This window comes from Eublepharis macularius, chromosome 11, assembly GCF_028583425.1.
Source record: "Eublepharis macularius isolate TG4126 chromosome 11, MPM_Emac_v1.0, whole genome shotgun sequence".
NCBI classification, from domain to species: domain Eukaryota; kingdom Metazoa; phylum Chordata; class Lepidosauria; order Squamata; family Eublepharidae; genus Eublepharis; species Eublepharis macularius.
In genome coordinates this window covers 86594648-86612215 of record NC_072800.1, presented here as the reverse complement: position 1 = coordinate 86612215, position 17568 = coordinate 86594648, and the positions used below count along the sequence as shown (strand labels likewise).

The 17568-nt window shown below is 44.3% G+C and overlaps 1 protein-coding gene across 1 annotated transcript in view; it reads right to left on the bottom strand.

Moving 5' to 3' along the window:
• Positions 1-12413: 12413 nt before the first annotated feature.
• Positions 12414-17568, bottom strand: part of TTC21A (tetratricopeptide repeat domain 21A) — a 50134-nt gene continuing 44979 nt past the window's right edge. The window contains exons 25-29 of the mRNA XM_054990966.1: positions 17093-17288; positions 15947-16171; positions 15050-15170; positions 13375-13442; positions 12414-12491 (exon numbers count right to left, since the gene is read on the bottom strand). Of these exons, the coding sequence (XP_054846941.1) occupies positions 12414-12491; positions 13375-13442; positions 15050-15170; positions 15947-16171; positions 17093-17288 (688 nt within the window). The remainder of the gene's footprint in view (positions 12492-13374; positions 13443-15049; positions 15171-15946; positions 16172-17092; positions 17289-17568) is intronic.

Genomic DNA, 17568 nt, shown 5'->3' with positions numbered 1-17568 from the left:
CACCATCAAGTAAACATTTATTTTTCAGCGTAGCCTGCAGATTAAGAGATTTTCTGCAAATAAAATGAGAGTGGGTGAGATGTAAGGGAAAGGAAAATGAGAGGGAGAGTTATGAAGTTACTTTCTGTGGAGTGGCAAATCTTAAAAGGTTATCTTCCTTATACAATGAATGAATACACTCGTTTGTTTGTTTGTTTGTTTATACGCCTCTTTTATCCCCAGTGGGAACCCACGGTGGCTTATGTCATTCTCCTGTCCTCCATTTTGTCCCCACAACAACCTTCTGAGGTAAGTTAGGCTGAGAGTGGGTGAGTGCCCCCAAGGTCACATGGCAGAGTGGATACTCCAGCTTGGTTCTTCCAGATCCTAGTCCAACACTCTATACCACGCTGGCTCTCATTTTATTCCAGCTGATAGTACAAGGTGATTGGCACCGCTAGCTAGGTCAATAAGGTGATTGGCACCGCTAGCTAGGTCAATAAGCAGTAAATAGCCATAATTGGAGACTTGGCACGAACCGAAATACAAACCAAAGTTCATCACGAACTGGGCCTTTTTTGGTTCGCAAACCAGCGGTTCATTGGAGGGCATTTCTGATAAACTGCAACGAACCGCTATGACTTTTAGGCCAGTTCATTTGGTTCTTTTTTGGTTTATCACTGCAGACAGCCTGGCGCTGATCAATCAGTTTCCTAGGCAACAGAGGGGATGGGCTTTCTGCAGATCTGGAAGTGATGTATTCAGGAACCGGTTTACGAACCAGGCAATTTCATGCCGGTTCATGGTTCGTAAAACACAATGAACCATGAATTGCAACAAACTGTCATTTTCCCGGTTCATGCCCACCTCTAGCCATGATTGTTCAGTGGAACCTCTATGCTTGAGGTATGAACTCAGGGCTAGTTCTCCAGCCAACTGATTGCTTGGGGCAGCACATCACAACAAGGAGGGCACTGATACATCACAGGAAATTGGTGCTCTCTCGTCCTACAAGAGAATACTGGCATCCGCTCCTGGTTTGAGGGCAGGCCCAAGGGCTTCTCATGCATTAGGTCAGCTGGCTCAGTGGGCAAGCCCTGTATGGTTGGTCTGCCAGCACAGTGGGTAGCAATACCGGGGTTGAGATGCATAGGGCTGTCTGCTTTTGGTACCCTCTAGACAAATGCCTGGGGTTGCCAACCTCCAGGTGGTGGCTGGAGGTTTCCCAGACTTACAACTGATCTCTAAGACAAAGAGATGAGTTCTATTGGAGAAAATGGCTGCTTTGGAGAGTGGACTCTATGGCATTATACACTACTGAAGTCCTGCTCCTCTGCAAAGCCTGCCCTCCCCAGTCTCCACCCCCAGAATCTCCAAGAATTTTCCAACCCTTTGCTGGCAATCCTACTTACAACTGATCTCCAGGCCACAGAGATTAGTGCTCCTGGAGAAAATGGCTGCTTTGGAAGGTGGATTCTTTGACATTATACTCTGCTGAGGCCCCTCCCATTCCCATCCCCCCACTCCACAAATCTACAGGAATTTCCTGACCTGGAGCTGGCAACCTTAGCAGAGGGTACCTAGTGTGTGGCCCTCTTCTGAGCCATGCAGACCCATGAACTCATGTGAGGTGACAAAATAACTTGTACTGCCTTATGCAGTAGGGTTGCCAGGTTTGGGTTGGGACATTCCTGGAGATTTGGGGGGCATGGAGATTTGGGAGGGTGGAGTTTGGGAAAGGGAGGGACTTCAGTGGGGTATAATGTCAGAGTGTTCACACTCTAAAGCAAATATTTTCTCCAGGGGAGCTGATGGCTGTCACCCGGAGATCAGTTGTAATTCCAGGAGATCTCCAGCCACCACCCGGAGCCTGGCAACTAGGGTTACCAGCTCCAGGTTGGGAAATTCCTGGAGATCTTGGAGATGGAGCCTGGAGAGGCAGAGTTTGAAGAGGGGAGGGACCTCTGCAGGGTGTAATGCCATACAGTCCACCCTCCAAAGCAGCCATTTTCTCCAGGGGAACCGATCTCAATGGCCTGGAGGTCAGTTGTAATTCCTGGAGATCTCCAGCCACCACCTGGAGGCTGGCAACTCTACTGGCAAACCTACCTGTGTGTTACATGCTCTCTAATTCCTGGATATTGGGGGTCAAGCAAAAGGGAATTGCCGCCTCCATGTTTCTCTTCATGAGCGTCAAGAGGCATTTAGTTTGCCTCTGGTGAAAACAGACTGCTGGCTCAGACGGACCTTTTATTTGATCCACTGAGGCATTTTTTAAGGCCTTCAAAGGTCTTGGCGATCCCCTTGCTCTTTTCTGGACTGGCTTTTGCCTAACTGTGAAGCGTTTGGAACCCGTTAAGCTCCTGTTTCCTCAGCGTCCCACTCTGACAAGGAGTTCAGCCCTTCTTGAAAGCAATCCAATGGCTGAAACTATTTCTGGGTGGCCAAGTCTGTAAGAACCGGCGTTACTGCTAACAAAGCTTTTTAAAAAATGTATGAAGCTTCCTGGCGCCCTCTGACAATTCACAGAAAGGGGCATTCAGGCCTCCCGAGATTGATGGCATACAGTTAGCAGTAGGTGGCTGGTGGAAGACAGCGGGAGGGAAAGTTCGCTCCGCTCCCACTCCCTGCAGAAAAAAAAGGACCCTCGTAATGAAACTTGTGCTAACCTTATTTGAAACTAACCAATTTTATTGTAGCATAAGCTTTCGAGAATCAAGTCCTCTTCGTCAGATGCATTTGACCAGTTTCTGTACCATGCATCTGACGAAGAGAACTTGATTCTCGAAAGCTTATGCTACAATAAAATTGGTTAGTCTTAAAGGTGCTACTGGACTTTTTTCGATTTTGCTACCACAGACTAACACGGCTAACTCCTCTGCACTTATTTGAAACTGTCTCTCCATAGAAATGTGTATGCTCGAATAAGGACATGCCATTCCTTTGGGCATGTGGTGTGTGTAGCAGCGACATGCATGCTTGGGTTTGTTAAACGTGCACCCCTGCCCCGATCTAAATTCGGCATGGAGGATTCCACAGTTCAGGGCTCAGAATATATTAAGCCAACCAGCAATTTTTTGCTCCCTGCACCTAGTTGGTTGTAACGGCAAGGGTGATTGCAGTGTTCGCCCTGCTTTACCTCAGACCCTCCTTATGGGTGGCATTTAATATATGTAATATCTAAACGAATCCGGCATTATACATTCCTGACTGCAGCTCTGGGGAACTGCCTGCGGGCTGATTCAAGTGTGGGAAAGGGACAAGCGAGCGACCCTTTTGCCAGGCCTGGGTTTGCTCGCCCCCTGCTGGAGATCTGGCCAGAGACATCCAGTAAGGCCCAGCTTTTGGCGACTGGATGTAAAGATGTTCTTTTGGGAGATTGGTCTGGGCACCTGGCATTATGTTGAGGTCTTCTAGGCAGGCACTACTCAAATCCAACCCTGCATGTGAAACCTATTTAATTCAAGGAGCAATATCCGACAAATATATTATTGTTTTATTTTTGTTTAAAGAACAGAGAGTTCATGTCTATGGCACTGTGATCCCACCTTGTGACACTTGCAATTACGAAAATAATAATGAATCAACTTGAAAAGACATCTTATTTGGAACAATAATAAAGCATATACAACAACAATCATGTAACAATTCAGGCCTGTTGTATTCGAGCAGACCCGGGTCTCAAAGTCTCTATTCAAGAGATGCTTTGGAGCATGTTCTTCAAATGTAGGGAGATGCAATGTTAGGCGGGAAGCATAGTTCTAAAAGACAGAGCTGGCAGAGATTGCTCCTCAGAGAGTCTGTTAATTTCATCTTCGCCTCCTGTGTAAGCTCCCAGTCCCTCTTTTAGACTTTTCTAATAATTAGAATGTTTAGTATTATGTGTAAACCAAATTTCGGCTTATTTCTGGCTCTGTCTGTACTAGATGTTCCCACAAAAGAAAAAAATACCTAAAGATACCAAGAGAAATTATTTTTTCAAATGCTTATGAAGAATTATTTTTTTAAAAGTGTGCGTTACTTGACGTAGATCCAGAGGAGTTAGCTGTGTTAGTCTGTAGTCGCAAAATAGTAAAGAGTCCAGTAGCACCTTTAAGACTAACCAACTTTATTGAAGCATAAACTTTCGAGAACCACAGCTCTCTTTGTCAGATGCAATTTTATTATATATGACGTAAAGGTGCTACTGGACTCTTTACTAATTTGCACGATGCATCTGACGAAGAGAGCTGTGGTTCTCGAAAGCTTATGCTACAATAAAGTTGGTTAGTCTTAAAGGTGGTACTGGACTCTACTATTTTGTGACTAGAGACTAACACAGCTACTGGACTCTTTACTATTTCATCACTTGACAGTGACTCTTTTCACCTGCCACTTTTTCACAGCTGGGTTTTTAGGATTTAACAACTGGATTTCACGAATTTTTAACTGTTGGTCTAAGGGTGAAAAGTGCAGTATGAAATAAGGGCCTACCTCAAGAGACTCTTGTGAGGATTATTGAGAGCGTACTGCAAATGGCATGGAATGAGCTATAAAAATGCCAACGTATTATTACACAAATAAATACAGGTCTATTCTTTACAGCATACGTTGGCCACCTACCATCCGTTCCTGTTGTCCCCTCATCCTGTAACGTGCTTTTTCTTGGCCATCTAAGAGCAGAACCACAAGTGACAAAAGGCACAGATTGGACACTTGCCAGCTTCCCTCAAGTTTTGGCGGGAAATGTAGGCAGCTTGGCGGAATGTTGGACAAGTGACAGTTGAAAAGTCCATTGGACAGCAGTCGGAGAGCCAAGCTGCGAGACCAGGATGCCTACATTTCCCATCAAAACTTGAGGGAAGCTGACAAGTGTCCAACCTGTGCCTTTTGTCACTTGTGGTTCTGCTCTAAGACCCACACAATCAGGCCACATTTCAGTCTGGGGCAAATCCAAGAGAAGGAGTCCACAACTGCCTGCCTGCCTCTCTTCCAGGAGGTAGACTTCTCCTCTAGTAGAGGATGCTTCTTTGAGGCCAGGCAATGCATTCAGTAATTTTTCCCCCCACACTGAAGTCTAAGCAGACAAGCTGACAAATTTGCTCCATTTTTCTGGCAGGATTTGACACAGACATGCTTTATCTTTCGGGACAATATTGCTGGTGGCAATTTTTTTTTCATCTGTCTCATTGCTAGTTTCTGAGGCGTTTCTAGGACAGCGGTCACCTGAGGTGCTTAATTCTAGATCTCTCGGTGCCTCTGTTCCACCCCATCACCACAGGGTTTGGTTGTGGTGGTTTCTTAAGCAAGGAAACATGACAGGCCGTTTTCTCTCAGAGGGCTTTTACACAGTAAGAGTGGCCAGAGAAGAACCACAGCCACCCTGAAAGAGGAAAGACTGAAGGGGTCCTGGTCACACAGATATAGCTTAAGATTTTCAGGACTGAGCCAAAAAGCAGGCATTTGGGGTCACCATTTTCATCCCCTGTGAAAAGCATCTCCTGTTTCAGTAACATTAGCAGCATGGTGGCCCTTCTTGTTAAAACATAGCCCTCACAGTGAATTAGGGATGGTGTCAGAAGTGGACATATTTGGCTGCTCTCAAGAGCCACCCTGCAAGTGTCAACCTCTGAAAAGCAGCCATGACTGCCACCTGGTCTCTCTCTATGGTGGTGAGGATTGGTCTCAAATGAAAGGACTCAGCATAGTGGTTAAGTGGTTGGGCTGTGAATCAGCACTCTGCTGGTTCGAATTCCACCACTGCAATGAGCGCAGCAGGTGGCCTTGGGTCTGCCGCTCCTCTCAGCCCCAGCTCCCCAGCTGTATTTTGGGGTTATAATAACAACACTGATTTTGTTCACCGCTCTGAGTGGGGCACTAATCTGTCTAGAAGAGTAGTATATAAGCACAGTTGTTGTTCTTATTCAGGAAAAAGAAGGGCATGGCTACAGCACTAGAGGGTGTTACTGCTAAGCTAGTTCTGAGTTGAACCTGAGCTCAGTTATTATTATGAGTGCTGCTTAGCATCGTGGTTAAGTGGTTGGGCTGCAAGTCCACACTCTGGTGGTTCGACTTCCACTACTGCCATGAGCTCAGCAGGTGGCCTTGGGTGAGCCGCTCCTCTCAGCCCCAGCTCTCCAGCTGTATTGTGGGGGCAATAATAATGCTGACTTTGTTCACTGGTTTGAGTGGGCACTAATCTGTCTAGAAGAGCAGTAGATAAGCACAAGTTATTTTTGTTGTTGTTATCCTTTGCTCCACATTGGTGTTTATGGTGGCAGCTTCTCCTCCCGTCTGCCACCCACAAAATGAGTGCATAGGTGGTGACATTGGCTGATCCTTTCCTCCACTGCTCACTCATCTGCCTGAGCAGCAGACAGGTGTGCAATGACGGTGGCTTCTCACTTACCTGTCTTGTCATTTGGTGTGCTGCTGGGGCTTAGGTTCCCCCTCTTGAACCCATCCTGCTTGAAATGGGCTCCATGACATCATACCATATAGACAAACCTAATTTTCTGTGTGATGTTGCCAAATAGCCAGAGCTGATTGGCTATGTGGTTTTGCATCATCAACACACTGACAATATGATCCCTGACTGGCTGGGATCACAGAAGTGTTAGTCTATTGTAGCAAATGGCGCGGAGTTGTTTTCCGCTACCCCAGAAGGTCAGACCAGAACCAACGGGTTGAAATTAAATCCAAAGAGTTTTCAGCTAAACATAAGGAAGAACTTCCTGACAGAGAGGTCCCTCACTGGAATAGGCTTCCTTGGGAGGTGGAAGGCTCTCATACTTTGGAGGTTTTCAAGCAGAGGCTAGATGGCCATCTGACAGCAACGCTGATTCTATGAACCTAGACAGATCATGAGAAGGAGGGCAGGAAGGTTTACATCAGTGCTTAGTTCTCGTGGCCCCTTCTTACATCCCCAGGGTAACGCCGATTGCCACCTTGAGGTCAGGTAGCAATTGTCCCCAGGCCAGTTTGGCTAGGGATCTTGACAATGTTTTGCCATCTTCTGGGCACTGGGTGTGTGGGAGGGAGGTAGTTGTGAATTTCCTGCACTGTGCAGGGGGGGGGGGGGGTGGACTAGATGACCCTAGAGACCCTTACAACTCTATGATTGTATGAAAACAAAACAGAAGTCCAGCACTTTAAAGACTGATCAACATTTATTCCAGTATGAGCCTTTCTCAGCTAAAAAGGAGAGAAAAGGGCGATCATGTTGCCAGCAAGAAGGTGTGAACGAGCTCTTGACACCTGGCAGATGAATGTGTGAACTGGCTTTGGTGGAAAACACTTTGCTTGAAAGGATATGAAGCCGTAAGCAGTGTTTACATACAAGGAATGTGAATCCAACCCAGCATAATCAGTCCAGTTGGAGACAACAGAAAATGGAGGAGAAAATGCCCAAAACAATTGCCTGAAAATAATGTGAACAGAAGTAGGAATCTAAACCAGAATTTTCATTCTGGCTGAAGGCAGAACGGCATGTTATTGGTAATTCCCTGATTGTCTTTCATCACTTCTTTCCTATGTTCCCCCAAACTGCCGCAATTGGAAAGGGGACAGTGGCAGAGAAGGACAGCTTTTAAAATTCTTCCACCTTTTTTTAAAACTTGTGTTGCTAAAAAGAAAAAAAAGCCACCCCAGATTGCCCTCTCCAAGGAAAGTGTAGGAATAAACCAGAGGCTGTATTCTGTAACAAAGGAAAACACTGAGATTAAAGATCACAGAGCTACATATAATTTCATCCTTATTAAGTTGGTCTTGTGAGCAGAAAATTTCAGCCAGATTGATGTAAGAGATGGAGAAATAGGCGAAGATTATGAAGCCTTATCAGGTAATGCAGGGCTTTTTTTCTGGGAAAAGAGGTGGTGGAACTCAGTGGGTTGCCAGCACAGGGGGCAACTCCTGGCAGGAAGTGGTGCCCCTGGTACCACTTGTGCACGCGCAAAGTGTGCACACGCTCCCAGGACCAATGACATCACGTTGGATCAGCTGGAACAAGGGGGGAGTTTTTTAAAGTTTAAATCGCCCTTGGCGAAAATGGTCACATGGCTGGTGGCCCCGCCCCCTGATCACCAGACAGAGGGGAGTCTTCAAGAGGTGCCAGAACTCCGTTCCACCGCGTTCCAGCTGGGGAAAAAAAGCCCCGATGGAATGTAAGCGTATTTGAACTGGATAAAAAACACAAAGCTTGTGAAATTTTGAATATAACATACAATATAATAATATACCATATAATATACAATCATGCCACAGTGTGGAGAAGTTTACTGTTTAATATTTGGATCCTGTCTTTCAAATGAGCTTGGGAGTTACCTCATTTTGTGTTCATAACAACCCTGTAAGGTGGACCAGGCTTGGGGGGGGGGGGGCGGTCATGATTGGCCCGAGTTCATTTAGCAAGCTTTCTATGCAGGGATTATATTGAGCAGGTGATGGATTAAAACAGATTTTCTATGTTATTGTATTCATCTGACCATGATTTTAATTTGTTAGATGAATTTCTGAATGTTTTTTCCTCTTGAAAAAAATGCAATTGAAATATGGGTTAAAATTTCTTGGATTTTTCTTTAGGATTTGAGTTTAATTTTGTCCGCTGTTCAACCTGTTGCAACCCCTTCTTTTCCTAGCAAAACTGCTCTGCTTTAAACAGCACAAAGATTCAGGAAGTGCTGCTTTCCTAGGCTTACAGACTTGGTCCAAGGGGGAAAATTCTGTCATAGTTACTAAAGGCAGAGGGAGTTCCGCCAAAGGAGGCCATCCGCTCTCAGTTGTAGGTATTATCAAAAGCAAGGCCTTAACCCTTCCTCACATCATTTTGATAAGTGTTTCTTTGCTTTAGTAACCATAGGAACAAGTTATATTTGCTGGTATCGTTACCCTGGTAATATGCCGGGCAACTCCCAGCTGAACGGGAGCCACTCCCAACCTTCTGGCGTAGGAATTGTTAAAGAGTTTTATCCCTCTGCAAAGAAATCCATTAATCAATAACAGATGTCTGATTTTTGCCTTCTGCCCCCTTGTCTCAAGGGATACAGCCATACTGAGGTTTTTCTTCGCCTTGGATTTCAAGTTTCAAAACAGAGGACTTTTTTTTTTTTAAGCAGCGACACCATGTTGTGATTGAATTGTTTGCATCCTCAATATCCTCTTTTCCAAATCTATTTTACACTTGTCTTTCTGGAAAGAGCGCAATCCAAGCATGTAAGCACATTGTGTGGATGTGACAGCCATTGTGGTGTAGTGGACAGAGTGTCAGACTAGGATCTGAGAGACCCAGATTTGAATTCCCGCTCTGCCATGGAAGCTCGTTGGGTGACTTCGGGCCAATTACACACACTCATCCTAACCTACCTCACAAGGTTGTTGTGAGGATAGAATGGAGAATATTGTATGCCACTTTGGGTTCTCATTGGGGAGAAAAGTGGGGTATAAGCTGAAGTAAACAAAGGTCCTACACATTCTCCCAACATTTTTTTCCTGCTGTACCACAGCATGGCTTTTGCCATGCATCTATTTCCAATTACAGACCTTCTGAGTTTTCATTTGAAAGTTTCCAGCCCCTGTTTTTGTGGAGATATAAAGGCGAAAGGTACAGGAAGTTTTGGTCTCAATTTCATGGAAAGGAATGAGGTGAAAGCCGCAAGGATACTATTGTTACCCAGCTCAGTGCATCTGGCAAGACCATAACATGTAAAGCATGCTGTATACATGTTGGGTCAAACTACGTAACTGGGGCAATTAATTTGGTACTGAACAGTCTAATATGTACTTCAATCCCGATCTGATACTGCACGCCAACTAGGAAGTAAGGAAAAGAGAATCTCAAATGAAACAATCTTTATTCCTCTAACAAGCTACATGGTTAGAAAAGAGGAAATGCAAGGGAGAGCAAAAACATAAATAATATTGTAATACAGCAGTGTTGTCCTAGTGACAACACTTAGGGGAAACTAAGGAGAAATAAAAGAATGAAAAATCATGTTGCTTTATTCTGAAAAGTTTGTGGAGCTGAGTTTTGGGGCAGAAGGAAAAGCTGATCTGGGACGGAGAATTCCCAGGGTGAAGGAAGAATCCCAAACCAGCTTTGAATTGTATTTTATAATGCTTTTATTGAACCAAATTTAAGTATGTGTTTTTATGGAAGGGAGGGTGGAATAGAAGCCAAATAATAAAATAAATAATAAGTTTGGAGATCTGAGCACGCAGATCAGTAATTCAGCAAAGATGTTGTGAAGTTTTAGGAAATACTGTATGCCAGCCGCCAATTGGAGAAGGAAGCTGAGGCACAGAACCAACAACAAAGCTGAAGGGCTTCAAGATGCCCTATTTATGGTTTTGGAAAGATGAGCTGCACATCTAGGTGGACATGGAAATGGCAGAAAATGAGGTATGGCAAGATAGCTCCAGTGGGGTGTTTGAGGTTCCAGCGGGACAGACCAGCTTGGGCTGGTCCAACAAAGACTGAACAGCGACTTGATGCCATTTCCCTGGGTTTGGGATTGAAATGCTAGCATAGAGTGTACAGTGAGGAGGATTCTATAGCTTAGATTATTGTCTAGCAAACTTGAGTCAACCACTCTTGGGGGAGGGAGCTTCTGAAGGACAATTTTTTTTAAATATCTTTGGAATATTCCTTAAGGTAGGCTCTTTCCACTTAAGGGTATTCGGGGAAATTCCTGCTAGTTCAGGGGCCCCTACTTTAATATCAAAGATCCAGAGGAGTTAGCCGTGTTAGTCTGTAGTAGCAAAATCAAAAAGAGTCCAGTAGCACCTTTAAGACTAACCAATTTTATTGTAGCATAAGCTTTCGAGAACCACAGTTCTCTTCGTCAGATGCATCTGACGAAGAGAACTGTGGTTCTCGAAAGCTTATGATACAATAAAATTGGTTAGTCTTAAAGGTGCTACTGGACTTTTTGATTTTAATATCAGACTGGGTTATTTTATCTAGGCCTCTGGTGGCTAAGTCTGAGGATCTTTTGGGGTGTGCAAATATAGGGGTTTGGGGGGGACCCACAGTCACAAGACTATTTGCATGCCAATATTGTCATATAGTACTTGCATGAAGAAAAGAATAAAATGGATGGAAAGTCACCAGAGAAGACACAAGAAATCTCCCACCACTGGAGAGCCATGCAGAGTGCATGCAGGGAAGGGACAAGTTTTAAAAGGTGGCGGGAAATGTGCACACAACTCCATGTGTGGAAACTCTGTCACCAAGACACATGTCCCGCAGCTGTTATGGCAATAGGAACAATTCTGTGTGGAAGCAGCCCAAGGGCACAAGGGTAAGGAAGGCATTATCTGGCAGCAGGTTAAACAGAAAACACCTAGGAGGAATAAAATCTAGAAGTGAGACTTCCACGGCCTCTAGTGGCCAAATCCAGGAAGTACTAATAATCCATGAAAGAAACAAAGGGCCAAAATTTTAGGGCTGATTTAAGTCATTTCCTTTCCCCAGGCAACATTAGTTCCATAGGGGGACAATTCTCAGCACCACAGCCCAACTACAACTCCCAGAATTCTTTTGAGCAAGCGATGTTGGTTCAAATAGAGACGAGTTATAGCCTGATGACTGATTAATATCTGCGGTCCACTTAGAGTTGCCAACCTCCAGGTGGGGCCTAGAGATCTAGTGGAATCATAACTGATCTCTAAATGTCAGAGATCTGTTCCCCTCTAGGTGGGGATGCCACAAAATGAAAGCATCGCCTCACTATCTTTAAATGGGTCTTGTACAAATCTTAACAAACACAGAAACATTCTTGCTGAAGAATGGGTGCCTGTGACCATGCAGAATCAAATTCTTCCCGTTGATAGATGTTCTACTGTGTTTTAAGTGTTGGAAGCTGTTTTGTTTGAAGGCGACTTGGGCAATATTTTGTTTTCAGTAAGCCCACACACTGCTTCCAATGGAGGTATGCGGGGGGGAGGTCCAATTCCCCACTGCTCCCGCATACCCTAGGCTCAAAAAGCCTCCTGTGAATGGCACCTCGGGGTGGATGCGGTACGAAAGAGTTGTCCTGGACACACTGCATCATGGTTCCCATGACCTCCAACTGGTTCTGAAGGCATCATTGCACTGTATTTCCTCGATGAGATTCTTGCTCAGCCTGCCCTTCCTTGCTGCTGGGGGCAGCCTTACTCATTCTCAGTGACAGGAAATTATTAAGGATCTGCTAATGTCATTGCTAAACATGGGGGGGGGGGCGCGGAGAGAGGAGTGGGATATAGGGAAGAAGGGAACTCAGCCTAACGAAAAGTCATCAATAGGGTGGAAAGTACCCACAAGAACAGGCGCCTTTTCAAAGAGCACAGCCCAATGACTGATTTTAATACCACCAACCAGGGAGTTTTCCCAAATGCAGAGACTTATTTAAAATTATGTTTATTTTCAAATGCTGACAGATTCTTAGACTGTGTCAGATAAGATACAATTACAAATTCTAAAATCTGAGAGCTGCCCGAGCCTTTTCCAAAATTTCTTCTCCAATTTTTGGATAACCTGGGCATAACTTCAGCACCTATCAGAAAGAAGAAATTAATGATCAGCTATAAAACAACCACAATCTATAGCAATAGTTTTCAAACTGTTTTAGAGGGAACCCCAGGATTCTTCAGAAATGCATTAGGTTGCCAACTTCTGGGTGGGGCCTGGAGATTTCCCAGAAATATGACTGATCTCCGCACTAGATTTCCCCTGGAGGAAACGGCAGCATTGAAGGGCAAATTATATGGCATGACAGGGAACCCTAAACAATCTCCAGTCTACAGGGGCAAATTCCGCTGAAGAAAATGACTGTTTTGGAGGATGGATTCTCTAGTACTGTACCCCACTGAGGCCCCTCCCCAAACTCTGCCCTCCCCAGGTTTCACTCCCATATCTCTAGAAACTTTCCAACCCAAAGTTGGCAACACTTGGCCCTTAGTTGAATCACATTAGTAATAGAAGAGAAGCTTCTTTATTTTTGCTGTACTCTTCCTGAGCAATGCACAACTGCTGGAAATTGCTGGATGCATTCTTGGGCACAGTTTTTGTTGGGTACTATAGTGACACGAGGTGTGCCATGTGCCCCAGAAAGGCAGACCCACAGTAGACCCTTGACAGTTGAAGAAAAATACTTAAGAAAGGACAAGAGCAAGAAAGGATTTGGGCGTATTCTGCCTCTTTTCCTCGAGGAAAAACAAGAGCAGTGCAGGAGCTCAGGAATCTCCCTGTTGCTTTGGAGAAGGCTGGACTGGAACTGCTCGTACCTGCCTCCCACCAGAAGGGATGACAACCTTGTCTCATTTACACTGGCCTGCCTGTGAAGTAAGTGGGAGGAGTAATACTACTACCCTCCTCTAGAGAGGGAGAAACCACTGGTCTAAAGCTTCATTTACAGAATTATGTTTTGGAGCACTTACAACATGGCAAACATCTATTGCTTCCACGTATCTCTTATCTTTTAGATAATTGAAAGCAAGTTTAAATCCTAGGGGGAAAAAAGAAGGGAAGGTTAGTGTTTGTCTTAGAATAAAATGTATGCTTGCATCATCACTGTATTTCATAGTAAAGTGGATAATTAAAGCAGCAGAACTGGGCCACATACAGAGAAGGTAGGGCTCTCTATCTATTTGGGGCACCTCAGTATGCAGAGAACTATGACTCTGTAAATCATCCAATAGCAAAGATCGCCTCCCATGCAAAGATATAAAGGAAAAAGCGTAACACCGCAAGAAAAGGGGCTAGAGACCTTTTCTTAAAGGAAAAACAGGGATTCAGCTAACTTGACAGAGGTACATAATTATAATGTTATGTGGTGGCTGTCAAATCATAACCAACTTATGGCAACTGCTGCTGGTGTTTTCAAGGAGAGACTAACAAAGATGATTTACCATTGCTTGTCTCTACATAGCAGGATTTGAGTCCAATGGCACCTTAGAGACCAACAAGATTTTCAGGGTATAAGCTTTTGAGAGTCAAAGCTCTCTTCTTCAGACACCTGAAGAAAGGAGCTTTGACTCTCAACATCTTATACCCAACAATCTGGTTGGTCTCTACAGTGTCACCAGATTCAAATTCTACTGTTCTACTGCAGACCAACATGGCTACCTACCTGAAACATAGTGACCCTTCGTCTTCTATGGAGATCTCCCATCCAATTACTAAGGACAATCCTGCTTAGCTTCTGAGATTTGACAAGAGCAGGCTTGCCTCTACTATCCAGGTCAGGGCAGATTTAGAATTGCCAATTTTTTTTAAAAAAAATCCCTCTGGTGGCTGGGGGAGGAATGCAGGGAGACTCGGGCAGGGGAAATGGTGCTGATGTGCATGAGACCACGAAAACCCGGACTTGTCAATACACAAGGATGCCTCCCCAGCTTAGCTGTGATCTTTTCCAAAACGTCACAGCAAAGCAGGTTTGAGACAGCAAAGGCCAGAGGTGCATGAAGACAGGATGCAGAACTAGGGAGAAACTTGCTTCCCAATAGCATCCAAGCCAGGACAAGCAGCCCAGGTGTACCAACGTGTGAGTAGCTCAGTTAAATTAGCTGCTTCATGGCTAGCCATCTCCAAGCACATGCTTGGCTGACTGGCTCTATGGAAAGTATGAGGCTCCTTAGAAACCCGACTTTCAGTGCAATACTAAGGAGAGTTACTCCAGTTTAAGCTCATTGAAATCAATGGACTTAGACTGGAGTAACTCTTCATAGGATTGTATTGTTTGGAACCAAACCCCATGGAAGGTATGAGCTCATTAGAAACCAAACTGCAGCTTTAGGATCTAGAAACATCCTAGTAGCTTTGAATTATCTGTCTTGTATATAGTAAACAAAGTTGTCAGAGGAAGTTTAGTATGCTCAGAGTTTGCTGGACTCTGGGACCTGCTCCAGTTCTGCTTTGGAGCCAGCTATGCTTGTGCCAGGATAGCTGCCAGCCACTTCACTCCCGCTGCTTGACGGATTTACTTTTCTATCAAGCAGATATTCATATTTTCATGAACACACAATTATGACTCTCTGCTTCAGTCAGAGGAAGACTTTTAAATGCAGTGCGTGCAGGAAACAGGGTCACAATATTAATTCCTCCTTTACTTGCCAATAGAAGGATTTGTTCGGTTACTATATTTCCAAGCTAACTCATAGTTAGCTGCCGCATCTTTGTAGGCCTTTTCATTTTCTGCGATAAATCCCAAGCCTTCGTAAGCTTTAAAACATGACTAAAGAGAAAAACAACAATACACAAAGAAACCTTTCAGTAGATTTTAACCCAGATTTAATATCTGCAACTATCTTCAATATCTTTGCATATTTGTCTTGAAGTAAAGTTGAATATCCCTCCCTCCAAGAATGGATGCATATTTTTCTCTGCTTCTCCCCACCCTTTCCCCTCTATTGGCATGCATACCAATCTCTAGGTAAAGTGGATTTTTACCCCTCCCCACAGTTTTGATCGGGTATCCAGCATGCTTAGCCACTTAAAAAACAGCTAGCAGGGAACCCTGTTCCATGGGAAGAGGTGTAGTAGATTCCCACAAGGGCCCGGTAACCAACATGCGTCATGGGTAGATGGGAAGGAGGTGGCTGCCTGATTGTCATAATAAGGTCCAGCCATTCAGTACTGTGCACAACCACTTTTCCCCATGAAAACAGGAAGAAAACAGGGCTGTACATACCTATAACTATTGTTCATTGAGTTCTTTTGTACAGGCACACACTAGGACTGTGCATGTGTGCAGGTCTGTCCCAACGTTGGACTGCACAGAAGAACAATGATGAACTGGCTGTTCCTGGGTTCAGATCAGCTTGGAAAACTGTATTCTCTGCATAGCCTTTTTTGCTAGTCAAAGAGGCGCCCCTTTTTCACCATCAGAACAGTGGGTTGGATCCAGCCCTTGGTGTGTGTAAATCACCATCTTGTCAACTGTTAATCTTTAGGGGCCCAAACCATCAGAAAGATCTCTGGCCAAAGCAACGGATGCACCCTTTCCCTCACCTTATTGTACTGTATGCAGCGGTTCAGTTTCTCAGTGGCAAGGTCGTATTTTCCAGATACGCAAAATAGATCTGCCAACAAAATCCAAGCCTTTTCCAACGCTTCAGCCTCTGCCAAGGACCAAGTCGTTTTGCTCAACTGCTTCAGGTGGGTCCTGGCCTTGGCTGAGTATTTGAGAATCAGGTACGCCTGAGACATTGCCAGTATTACTGAGACACTTCCCCTCTAGAAAGACACACACATTGTATGCAGGATTTGGGGGGAGGGGGGAGAGAGAGGAGAATACTGAATCTGACCACTATCTTTTTTATGTTGACCTCTTTTTGCATAGTAAGTCCATTTGGTTTTCTAATTTGGAGATTTTCTTCAGTTGCATAAGCAGAAATCTTTTGCCGGTGTTACTGGTCTTGTACCTGCTTCCATCCTGCTCTGAACATACAAGTTTAGCATGACTCCCTCCCGTTGGATCCCATCCTCCTAGTAAAGAAAAGTACTTCTAAGCCATTGGTACTGTGCATTTCCGTCTCTGCAGCTTCACAGGGGTTAGTAAAGGAATCACATACTGTACCGACAATTGCCAGTTGGTATTCTAAAATATGGGACCATTTTTTATTTGAAAAAATCAATGATGGAATCTATCAAGCTGAAAATTTCCCCCAAACAACAAATTTTATGGAAAAATGCTTCCCCTTTTTTGAATACATTTCTAAAGAAAATCTATATCCTCCCAATAAAATATACCAAACAATCCTGAATCTATAATCCAAAATATATCAGATCATTCAACTTGAATTTGTCTTTCCATGTTTTACCTTTCTCTGTTACGTAGTTTTTAACAATTTACCCATGTTGTATTTCATATTGTAAACAGTTTTGTTAATAATTGAAATAAAAATATTTTTTAAAAAACAGGGGTTAGTAGAGAAGGGCTTCCCTGAGGGTTGAACCTCTTTAGAAATTAAGCACTGGCCCCTCAGTCTCGCACTGCCCCCCCCAGTCTCCTAACAGCTGTCTGAGAACTCAATTTGGACACTGTTAAGAATATTTAAAGATTATGGTGGTATCTCTTTGTCACTGCTAACATTTATGATGATGCTTTGGCCCTGACAGAACCCCCCCGCTTGCTCTCTAGGTTGACAGTCTTACCTCAATATTGGCTATTTCTGTAAATTTTCTCAAGGCCTTTTCCACATTAAGTTTCTCTTTGGTGGCCATTAAACAGTAGCTCCGCAACATCTCCACTTGATTCAGATCCTCTTGAGAGTGGGGATAAAACTCCTTGAGGAGCTTCTCAGCTGTGCGGATCCCGTGCTGCTCAGATTCCCTTTTTTCCTTTAGAATGCTGTTGAAAGTGTGTGATGTTATCTAGTCTGTCAAATCCAGTTCAACAGTAAAACAACAGCACTGACCTACTCTGAATTCTGTAAGGCTAGAGTTACTATCCAATTTCAACTGCCCTAACTGCTAACAACAAGGCGCCATCTGCCCAAGCATTAACCCTAGCCCAGTGGACTCTGGGTTCATCAGAAGGCTGAATGCAAGGGGTTGTCTGGCAAGCTGCTACTAAGGATAGATCAAGATGGGTAGCCGTGTTAGTCTGTCGGTAGCAGTAGAAAAAAGCA